The following is an 11,211-nucleotide window of genomic DNA, read 5'->3' as shown; positions in this document are numbered from 1 at the left end:
GGACTTTGCAGTGGTTGCTGGAAGGCCACCCAGGCAGCCAGGGACACGGCCAGGGATACTGGCAAAGCAGTGCAGAGCCTTCTTCAATTTAAAAAATATGCAGTATTGAGATTACAAAGCAGAGAGCCTGTGAGTTGCAGACATTTAGCTTTCAGCAGGTCAGAGATGGCAAGAAACTTCTGCAGGCATCACCTGAAGCAGAAACCTTAAGAAAGAGATCTCTCACCTGTCTGAAATACCTCATAATAGGCTAGATGTGTGTCCAGTGTCTGAGGAGCAGAGACACTTCTGAGGTTGAACTGACAGATCAAAACCTGCTGGCCACCTCTATTATATCTGTGCCATGTCAGAAGACAAGGTTTCAGAGAGGTCAGATTAGTTTCTTTGCGTGTGTGAAAGCGGCACATCAAAATTACTTACAGCATACATTAAGTATAAAAAGCCCCTAGGAAGTGCTGTCAGCATCTACCCCCACACACCCTCAGCAGCTTTGAAGAGAGTGTGCTGCCGCTCAGGGGGACCTCAGCCGGCTGGAAAATGGGCAAAGAGGGACTTTTCTCAAAATCAGAGAATAACGGCTCAGAAGGGACCCCAAGGATCCCCTGGTCCAGCTTTTCCTGACAATAAACAAACAAACAAACAAAAATAAAGGACTTAACGAAGTTTGGCAAAGGGAAGCGCCAAGTTCTGCCACTGGGTAGGAACAACACCGTGCACCAGTACAGGCTGAGGGGGCACCTGGGTAGACGGGAACTTTGCAGATCTGGGGTCTTTGTGGACACCAGGTTGGTCAGAGATGAACCTTGAGCACCCTGGGCTGCATCAGGGAAAGTGCTGCCAGCAGATTGAGGGAGGTGATCCTCTGCCAAGAGTGAAGTGCCAAAAAGGGGTTGGAGCATCTGTCATTTGAGGAGAGGCTGAGACAGCTGGGACAGCTCAGTCTGGAGAAGAGAAGGCTCAGGGGATCTTCTCAGTGTCTATGAACACCTGAAGGGAGGGTGCAAAGAGGATGGAGCCAGGCTCTTCTCAGGGTGCCCAGTGAAAGGGCAAGAGGCAGTGGGCATAAACAAATACAGATACAAATACAGTTTAACTCATTTCCTATACAGGAAGAGGTGCACAAACAGGAACCTTTATACCTGTGCAGACAGGCAGTATGGTAAAAGTAGCACAGCAGAAATATACATGAATAGTAGGAGGTTGAGAGCTGTGAAAATTAGGTGTATGTTCTTCATTAAACAGTCATTTTGAAATACCTTGGGATGCTACATGTTGGTTGTAGGTGCAGAAGAACAAGCTCACACATGTCAGCTGTAAAAATTAAGGTGTTCTCCATTTTGCAAACTGTCTGGAACAAACAGATAAATCACTGTTAACTGTGATATTTCTACACTTCTGTGTTTAGCTATCACAGCTCTTTATATGTTTATTTCCTGGTTTTATTTCTCCATTAAAGTATTTCTCTTCCTATAAAGGGGTAAAGTGATAAGAGAGCTAAAGCCTTGTAATATTGGAGAAAATGCATCTTTTCATTATATGCATGGTATCTTTTCATTAACTGAGTAGTGAGTTTAAAGTGATCTATGTATACAGGTCAGACAATTCCTCAAGCTTCTGTGAAGACATTCATTAAAGGCTTTTGTGTTAGTTTTGGCCATTTTTGTTTCTTTTGTTTGGGTTGTACTTTTAGGGCATGATTTGGTGAAGCACATGAGATGCAAGGCACTGTTGTGAGGAGGACACAGCCAGTAGGAATGTGTAGCAGTCACTGCCAAGCTTTCCTCAGGCTGGGCAGTGGTTAATGTTTAATGGTTTTCCAAATGAACTAACACAGAGGCACTGGTGGGGGCACTGGGCAGTCTGGCTGCTTTCTCCAGCAGCACACAGCTGGCCCAGACCTGCTGCTGGGCTTCACCCCATCTGAAGTCCACACTCTCTCCCTCTGTATGCAGCCTTTGGTCAGACTGGCTTGGGACAGAAACCAAAAAATTCCATCTCACTGAGAATTTAAATAAATTAATAGGAAGGATCCTCTCTGCTGGTCCTGTCTTCTCAGAACTTGGGGATGTAGGAACTCCAGGTGTTTGATGGATCTCCATGAGTACTGGCCCTTCTCCACGCATCACAGAGCTGTCCATGCAAGCATCCACCTCTAGTCAGGCTCATTTCAAAGGTCCTGTGGGAAGAGAATATTCCTCTTCACAGCCATCCGCCAATCATCTGGTTTAAAAAAGAACCTATTTCTTCAGGCTAGAAATGACCATGGAGAGCTGCTCCTTCCATAGGATGCTGCAATGCTGTGAGGTTTATTTAAGGACAGATCTAGTTGTTGTTTTTTACTCCCTACAGCATGGTCATAGAGAAAACAGAATGACCCAGAGGTGTAGAGCTCAAGGATGGTTGTGAAACCTTCATCCTGGGAGGTTTTCAGGGGACCAAACAAGACCTTGGGCAACCTGCTGTAACTCCAAAGCTCTACAATAATTTAAGAGAAATTAGGACTGGCATACAACAGGACTTCAGCACTCCGCCAGGAAAAGCTTTAAACTTTTCACTTAAGAGCTCTGAGAAGTGATCAATTTCTGCCATCCCAGGCTCGCTGGGATCCTTGTTCAAGCTGCAGTGCTGCGTGCCTAATCCGCAGCCCCAGCTCGGCACGTAGCTGTTGCTAATGCAGCTCTTACCAAAGCAGATCTGGATCAATTAATCCCTCCCGGCTGCAGCCGCTTGACACGGGAACAGAATTTGGGGCTGCCCAGGCAGTGCTGCCAATGACTGCACCCCGCAAAGCAGACAGACCCCACGTGTAATCCTCAGCCTGATTAATGAGAACTTTAATTACTCTTTTTAATCTAGATAACGGACAAATCCGTGCGTGTGTCTGTACCTGCAGCGCCGGTTTCCAGGCACAGAGCAGCCTTGGTGACAGACTACATTTCCCAGGAGCCTGTTGAGTCGGAGTCTCTTGTGTCACTGCAGGAGGACCTGGCAGCTCTGCGGAGCCGCTCGGGCTGCTGCAGTTCCCGGTGCTGGCGCTGGAGAACCATGACCTTCCGCAGCTTGTCTCCTAAAGCACCCCGAGCTGACCTGCGCTAGGGCCCGCTCCTGCTGCGGACACAGCCGGGCAGGGTGGCTGGGTGCCCTCGGTTCATGTGAAATGCTAGATGTCACCCGCAGAAGAAGAGAGCAGCTTACCTCTTCCAGAGAGATGGCCCCGAGCCAGCAAATTCGCTCTGTCAGCCTGTGCAGCGGCTGTGGCAGAACTAGGTACAACTCACCGTGGTTTTCCGAGAGGGAAGGGGGGTCAGATTAACTTACGGGGGGCAGGGGGAACATCAGTCCCCGGATGCCTCATTCCTCAGTGCTCTGCTCCAGCAAATCTGCATTTCACTGTCGTGAACAGTTCCAGAGCTAGTCGTGGCTGTTCCATAATCTTAAGTGTTTTATGCCACCTGACTGTGGCTGGAGGGAGGGTTTTCCAGGATGAAATCTTTGCCTCGGAGACCGAAGGGCTGCAGTCATTATTAACTCAGTGCAGTTGTGACTAATTTAAGCTTTGCACTGGCTGGGTTTCCAGGGAAGGCCTGAAGAGGCAGGCAGATCTGTTGCCTAAGTTACTAGCAAGGCCTTATTCCTTCAGGAATTTACTTTTCATAGTCAATGAAGGTTAATCAAAGAAAAATCAACTCCTAAGTTTCTGGTCACAGTGGAGATGTTTATAAAAATGGAGTCGGAAAACTGCTTGGTGAAACATGGAATAGAAGCCCACTGGCATTTGTGCATCACTGCTTTGTGACCAAGTAACTTATTTTGAGTATTTTTCAGCACTTTCTTTATAATTTCTACAGGATCTTAAAGGCAAGTCAGTCACATTTCTCTAAGAATTTGTAACTTCTCAAGCTTTGTTAATCTTTAAACATGCATACCAAACTTAATGCACAAATAGACTGTAAACCTGCTGAGGCTTTGAGCAGTGAGTGCCTTCCCCTGGCACCTGATCCTGCTTTGGAAGGACCCTGGTGTGTCTCAGAGGTATCAAACAAAGACAAGCCCTGCTCCTTCCCTGCCACAGGCTGGGAAGGTCCATCACCAGGCACTCCTGGCCTGGAACTGAAATGAGGGCCACAGATATGTATCCATACTGTTTCAGGAGCTGTCCTGGCAAGCTGAGATCACCTTCACTGGGCACCAGTTATTTCAGTGAGAGAAATAACAGGCTAGACATTATTCCTGTGCCTGTATAATGAAAGCAAGCATGCTTTAGGGTGGTTTGTAGAACAGATAGGTATGTAAGTTTGTAAGGGAGTCTGAAAGTATGTCAGCATTATGATGACCTCTGTGGGGTTGTTCCTGACCATAACATGTGCTGCCACTGTGCTGGACAGTGGCTGGACAGAATTGGAAAGACCACATGATCAGTTGAGAGATATGACTGGTCTGTGTTCAGGGGGAGTAACTGCAATGGGATTTTTGATCTTGAGTCCCTCAGAAGGTACACATATTTGCATAACAAATCTGCAAAACTAAATATGGGAGAAAGTGTGTATGACAGGAATGTCATTTAGTTACTTGTGCCTAGAGCCACTTTTAACAGACCTGGATGAGAATTCTCCTTTTCTCCAGGGATCTCCTGGACCCTGTTGGGTACAGCCCCTGCTCCCTGCTGGTGCCTGCCCAGCCCCTCGGGCGCTGGCAGGGCGTTGTGGTGAGGCTGTTCCCGGCACGGGAGCTCTCCCTGCAGCCGCACTCCTATTCATGTGTGTTCCCGGCCCTTTGTTCCCAGTGACATTTCCCCTGGATCTCACGAAAACCCGGCTGCAGGTCCAAGGTGAAGCTGCGGCCGGGCCGGCGGTCCCGTACCGCGGGATGCTGCGCACGGCGGCTGGAATCGCGCAGGAGGAGGGGGTATGGAAGCTCTGGCAAGGAGCCACGCCGGCCGTCTACCGCCACATAGGTGAATATCTGCTCGTGATGGGACACGATGGGTCCTGCCTCCTGTGGCCAAGCCTTTTGGAGTGAGCTTGCCATGCTTTCTTGTACTTTAAATAAATCTGTGAGGAGTTTTCAGTCTAGCCCTGCAATCCCACTTTGAAATATACGAGATTTCAGATCAATAGCATCTCTTCCTTCCCTTTTCCAGTCCTTCATGGCCTTATTCTGGCTTCTGGGAAAACAAAATATAAGTTCTCTGTCATCTTTGCATGAAGGTCTTGTTCAGGAAGTCCAGATACTCAGAGTTCTCAGAAGAATAAATGTCTCATGTGTGAGGGAAGTGGAGACATATTAGGAAAAGGATGGGAAAAATTATGAGGTTGGAAGCACAAGGGAAAAATACAATTGCTTAAAAGAAATGCATCAGCGGTTTGCCACAAGTAACAGCTTTCTGTGCTTTAGTTGGAAATACAGTGACAAGAAGAAACCTCAAAAGCACTTGTGGAGGTTTTGTGCTTGGCATCAGCCCAGAAGGAGGCGATGCAGTCCCATATCCTTAGGGGGCAGGCAAAGCTGTGCTGCCTCCTGGCAGACTTGTGGCTCAGCAGAGAGATTTTTTTGATGCTAAGATGCCCTGGGTCTCCCTCTGACACCAGGCAAACCCCTCACTTTCCCCATTCAGATCACAAACATGAGAGCAGTGACCAGTTGACCCAGGCAAGCTCTGGAGTGCCATAAACCAAGGTCTTGGTCTCTCTCTCATTTTGACCTCCAGAAATGCAAACCCAAGAACTGTCTCCTGCTTTTGTTTCCCACAGTATACACTGGTGTCCGGATGGTTACTTACGAACATCTCCGTGACTCCGTGCTTGGCAGGGCAGAGGGTGAAAGCTTTCCTCTCTGGTAATGTTGCATATTCATGCATATTTATGGCTTGCTTGGGGATTGTGCTTACTGTAGGAGACCTACAGCCCTATCTTAGCTCTAAAATGTATTTGATTTTAGAATGGGATTGATAAAATCTACTACAAAATACTTGTCATGCCCAGTGCTGCAGGAAGGGGGACCTATGGATAATACTGAAATTTCTGATTTTACTAAAATAAACAGACCCATAAATTAACACAGTTCATCTAGTAGCAGTGGGAGAGTAAGAAAAGTTTTATATATCAGCAAGCAGTTTGGAATTTTAGGTGGGCATTTAGTTATAATAAATGAAGCATCATCCTTTACTTGTGTACTTTGCCATCCTGCTTTTAAACCTTAAGCAAAGAGCAAAATGTAACCTTGTTTAGTTTTTTTTTTCCCTCAGGTAAGTTTTAACCCTTTTTGAAAATTGACAGAAATATTACTGACTACTTTAACAACCTGTAGCCACAATTATTACCTTTGCTTTGGCTGTTAATATATGGAATAACCATTTACACTTGTTCCACCTGGGTTGGGGTGCTGAACTCTTCAGCTTGAGCCCTGTGACCTGTGAGGATTTTCAGTGTATTCTGGAGCATAATTTCTCTCCATTTGGCAGGAAAGCTGTGGTTGGAGCACAATTTCTCTCCATTTGGCAGGAAAGCTGTGGTTGGAGGCGTATGTGCGGGTGCCATTGGACAGTTTTTTGCCAGCCCAACTGATCTGGTGAAGGTGCAGATGCAGATGGAGGGGAAAAGGAAGTTGGAAGGAAAGCCATTGCGGTTGGTTCCTCTCAGAGCTGGTGTTTCTCCCCCTGTTACTGATCACTCGTTAGCCCAGGGTGTGTTGCTCTGTGTTTTCTGCCACCCCTTCTCCCCAGCTGCTCTGTGCCCTTTTACAGGGAGAGCACCCAATTGCTCTGGGCAGTTAAAGGGGGAGGGATTCTAGACCTCCTCCTTATTCCATTTGTACTCATCTTCTTTATTCTGATTTATTGGTCCCAGGGACCACAAACCCATCCTCTGTGCTGCAGCACATCCATGCCAGCACTGCACCATGGGGAGGGAAGGACACTTTCTGAAGATGGAAGAAAGCACGAGTGAAATGGCTCATGCAGGATGCATAGGCACAAGGAACGCTGCCACACAGCAAGGCTTGAGACTCTTCTGCAAATACCAGGACATGCTGCTCTTTGCATTTCAAACTGCTGCCATCATTTGGTGTCACATACATTTTGTATTGTAACCCAGTGTGGGATCTAAGGCTTGTCTGCTGTTAGGGACCAGATCACTGCTTTGCGAGGCAACTGGTATCTCTGGTAAAATATTGTGGCATGAAAGTCAAAGACAAATCCAAAAATGGATCTGGAGTGCCAGATCCTTGCATGGATAAGTTCCTAATCTTATGTGAGGACCCTGTGCAGCAAAGTACTGGAACATGCAAAGATTTCACTGGGCCATCTACCCACAGGTTTCATCTTGATTTCAGGTTTCGGGGCGTGCACCACGCATTTCTGAAGATCCTGTCTGAAGGAGGAGTAAGGGGACTTTGGGCTGGATGGGTACCAAATGTCCAGAGAGCTGCTCTGGTGAATATGGGAGGTAAATGGAATAACTTGGCATGCAGCTTTTTAGGCTCCACCACAGCTTTAAGAAAAAGGAGCTCAGCTGCTCCCTTTGTCTTAGGGCCCTGTTTGGAGCACCCTGCAAGTGACCTCTGCCTCGTGCACCTGTGTTTTGGTCCTGTGGAAATCAAATGGCTTAGAAGTAACAATTTTTACCTGAATTTAAGGTAAAGTGAGCCAGAAGCTGAATGGGTCCCATGGCCAGCAAAGCAGGGACTTCACCAGCTTTGTGCCCAAGTGAGGTGAGCAGGGCAGAGCCAGCAAAGGCAGCCAGGCTCACCCAGATCCAGATCCGTAGGGAAGTGTGTGGTGATGAGGCAGGTGTGAGACCAAGCCAGGAAGCTGAGCCAGCAACAGGGCTGGTGAGGGTCACCGAGATACAGCTCAGCATCATCTGCAAGGTAAATCAGAGCAGATGGGAGCAGGAAGGAGAATGTACTCACAGGTCTAAAGACAGGACTCGGGTGCCATAGCCCTCATTAAAAACGGGGGCAGAGTGCCAGCTGTGCCAAAGGCAGGAGCCTCAGTGGAAATGAACATCCTGTGCTCTGAACAGCACACAGCATTCACTCCTGACAGTGCTGATTTTTCTCATTATCCTTTTTACAGATCTGACCACTTACGACACAGTGAAACACTTCTTGCTTCTGAACACGACACTTGTGGACAACAGTGTGACTCACAGTGTCAGCAGGTGCCATATTCTCCAATTACCCCTTTTCCACTGTGGAGCATTTCCAGCCTTGCTGTCTTCACCTGCCTCTCTGTGCCAGCAGAATACCCCATTCTTTGATTTTGATACTGCTGATGAAATGCAACTTTAGAATTATTTTTTCCTTAGAGAACATCACTTTATAGAAGACACAAGAGAAAGGATGCAACCATTGCTACAAAACTGCCGTCACTAGAAGTGCCTTGTTGGTACATTTAAACACCTTTGCTCTAATCTGTGGGAGCACAGTGATACAACTTCTGCAGAACATCCTCTTTTACTCTCTTAAGTGATGAAAAAATCTGCTTTATATAAACGATATTATGAATTGCCTATTGTGGGTCCTTCATCCCTGACTCAGAACTGCACACAGAGGTGAGGGCAGCTGGCTCTGGGAGGACATGTAAGCAAGAGCAGTATTAGTAAGCCTCCCAAATTGAGTTTATGAGTTATTACTCATGATTTGATGATTACTGTTTTAATATATCTTTATTATAAGAACTGGAATCACAATGCTGAAATTTTTATGACACATCTTGGTTTCTTCCTTAAGTATCTGTTGCTGTTGGCAGTGTCTGCTCTGGGCTGGTAGCAGCTGTGCTGGGAACTCCTGCTGACGTGGTCAAAACCCGGATAATGAACCAGCCAAGAGATAAGCAGGGAAGGTATGGACACTTCACAGACCACCTCAGCAGCCCATTGAAACCATGGGGCTGACTGATTTCACTGGGAGTGAAGTGCTAAGTTGATAATTTGCTCTTCATCATTCTAATCAGATGATTTTACTGATTTAGTAAATGTCTGGGGGGTGTTGTTGTGATGGCCACCTACTCCAAGGAGCTCACAAAAGCACTCTGGCTTGTAGAAAAATCTCACCACAAATTATTTTTATGAGGGGGATGTCTTATTTTTTTAATTGTGTATGTGTAATCCTAACACTGTTCTCCTTGCATGTTGCTAGAGGTCTGCTCTATAAATCTTCCATGGACTGCTTGATTCAGACTGTGCAGGGTGAAGGGTTAATGTCTCTGTACAAAGGCTTTATACCAACCTGGATGCGAATGGTACGTGCTTTTAAACTCTCTTTATGAGAACAATTGGCATTAAAATGTGAGGAGTGTGGATGCAGCCCTAACCCTATGTAAAATTAAAATTTTTGTATGAAAGACATAATCATAGAATTGGTTTGGGTTCAAGAGACTTTAAAGATCATCTCATTCCAAACCCTCTGCCATGGGCAGGGACACCTTCCACTTGCTCAGAGCCCCGTCCATCCTGGCCTTGAACACTTCCAGGGATGGGGAGTTCAGGGATGGGGAGTTCTGCCTCTCTGAGCAGACAGAGGCTTGGGAATCTCTCTGGGAACCTGAGCAACATGAGACTGAACTTAAAAATATGATTTTTAAGAGGAGACAGTTTAATCTAATGGACTTCTTCTTGGGTTACTTTTGTTTTAAGCCTCTAACTTCAGTGTTTGCTTTCACAGGCACCCTGGTCACTGGTATTCTGGCTTACATATGAACAAATCAGAAGGCTGTGTGGAGTTACTTCTTTTTAAAACCTTCAATATTCACAGAGAAGAGCAGTCAAGCTGAATTCTCATTCCACAGGGTAGTAGGATCACATGCATAGCTTGTTGCTCCAAATCCAGTCCTTACTGGTTGGGAACAGCCATGACTTAAGGATACTATTTGATTGTCAGACTCCTACATGAAATTTATATTATCCACAGGATAAAACTGTCCCAACAATACTTCAGCTACCAGCCAGCATCAGCTTTCTGAACCAGAAAGCAGGAATAAAAAACATTCTACCAAGCAAATAGAACATAATACTGTCTGTTTGATAATGGAGATGGTTTCTATTGCTAAAAAACAAGAGCAGGTTGATCAATGCACTGAATAAGTTCTGTGGCTAAACATCTATAAAATTAATTGTGAATTTTTGTTGTTAATTTGCACACAGATCAAAAACTACCTCTCATTAGTTTGATATGTCAGCAAACCAAACCTGTAGTGCTAGGTATTAAAAAAGATAAAAGCAGTTACCTGATTCCAAATCTGCTTTGCACAAAAAGTGGAAGGGTTTGTGTTTCTCTTACTTCCCCAGAGACTGCCTGACCTCTCCACTCAACTCTTGAAGTAAGATCATGATTGAAATGCAGTCCTGTCCTCAGAAAATCAAAAGCCTGGTTTGTTCTGCAATGCTCAAAGGTCTCAGGATATTCCATAGGACCAAGGTGAACTACTTGTCCCGTGACAATCTCAGTGCTGATGTGGCAGGCTGGGTCATTTTCCATGGGAGTGTGCACTCTGCCCACTTTACATCTCAATGGAAATACAATGTTCTCTTCAATAATGCAAAAGGTTTGAAAAGGTTTGAACAGGAGTGATTTATTTATTTTTAAACCTAAAGCCTTCCAAATTTCACAGAGAAGGAGACTACTGCTGTTTGTCACTAGGTTCACCTTTGGCAATCAAGGGTCAAAAATGCAGTATTAAATGCAGCCGTGAGTAGATAAAACAAAGCTGGCTTTGATTTAGTAATATCTAGTAATTGAGTTAATGTAGAAAATGTGGCTCTTTGAATAAATACCCAGGATTTCTTCTAGTCTTTGCAGCCAATGTCTCCAATGTGCCATTTTCTCACTGAACACAGTTTGGGTGTTTTCTTGGCTTGCTCTTGTTTTTTCTGATTATACTGTAGTTCAGTTGTGGCTGTGTGCATTTGGGGTGTGCTTCCAGCTTGGAAAACATTCATCTCACCATTATTAGGGAGTCACAGAACCACAGAATGGGGCAGGCTGGAAGGGAACACAGTGGCTCATCTGGTCCCACCTTCCTGCTCAAGCAGGGTCAGCCAGAGCACAGGGCACAGGATTGCACCCAGCCAGTTCTGGAATATCCCCAGTGAGGGAGACTCCACAGCCTCTCTGGACAATCCACTCCAGGTCTCAGTCACTGCACAGTAAAGTTCTTCCTCATATTAAGGCAGAATCTCCTGTGCATCAATCCAACGGTTTTCTTCAGAAATC

At 45.9% G+C, this 11,211-nt stretch overlaps 1 protein-coding gene across 2 annotated transcripts; it reads left to right on the top strand.

The window, feature by feature from the left end:
• Positions 1-3,031: 3,031 nt before the first annotated feature.
• SLC25A27 (solute carrier family 25 member 27) lies at positions 3,032-10,750 on the top strand. 2 transcript variants are annotated; one of them, XM_058801723.1, is made up of 9 exons: positions 3,032-3,267; positions 4,784-4,954; positions 5,751-5,835; positions 6,501-6,623; positions 7,330-7,442; positions 8,075-8,159; positions 8,750-8,842; positions 9,139-9,241; positions 9,664-10,750. In XM_058801723.1, the coding sequence occupies exons 1-9, from the start codon at positions 3,165-3,167 to the stop codon at positions 9,733-9,735; spliced, it is 948 nt and encodes a 315-aa protein (XP_058657706.1). In that variant the 5' UTR covers positions 3,032-3,164; the 3' UTR covers positions 9,736-10,750. The 2 variants fall into 2 exon arrangements, with proteins under 2 accessions (XP_058657706.1, XP_058657707.1); XM_058801724.1 differs by lacking the exons at positions 8,750-8,842; positions 9,139-9,241; positions 9,664-10,750 and adding an exon at positions 8,307-8,552.
• The last annotated feature ends 461 nt before the right edge of the window (positions 10,751-11,211 follow it).

Source organism: Ammospiza caudacuta, chromosome 3, assembly GCF_027887145.1.
Source record: "Ammospiza caudacuta isolate bAmmCau1 chromosome 3, bAmmCau1.pri, whole genome shotgun sequence".
NCBI lineage: Eukaryota > Metazoa > Chordata > Aves > Passeriformes > Passerellidae > Ammospiza > Ammospiza caudacuta.
Note: the sequence above shows the minus strand (reverse complement) of the source record. Positions and strands in the feature narration are given on the sequence as shown.

What these genes read in the sequence shown, in the direction of transcription:
- SLC25A27 (XM_058801723.1), top strand. Translation starts at nt 3,165, where the DNA reads ATGTCACCCGCAGAAGAAGAGAGCAGCTTACCTCTTCCAGAGAGATGG. An exon ending in AGCGGCTGTGGCAGAACTAG is followed by an intron (nt 3,268 to 4,783) that starts GTACAACTCACC and finishes CTTTGTTCCCAG; the next exon opens with TGACATTTCCCCTGGATCTC. An exon ending in TTGGAAGGAAAGCCATTGCG is followed by an intron (nt 6,624 to 7,329) that starts GTTGGTTCCTCT and finishes TCTTGATTTCAG; the next exon opens with GTTTCGGGGCGTGCACCACG.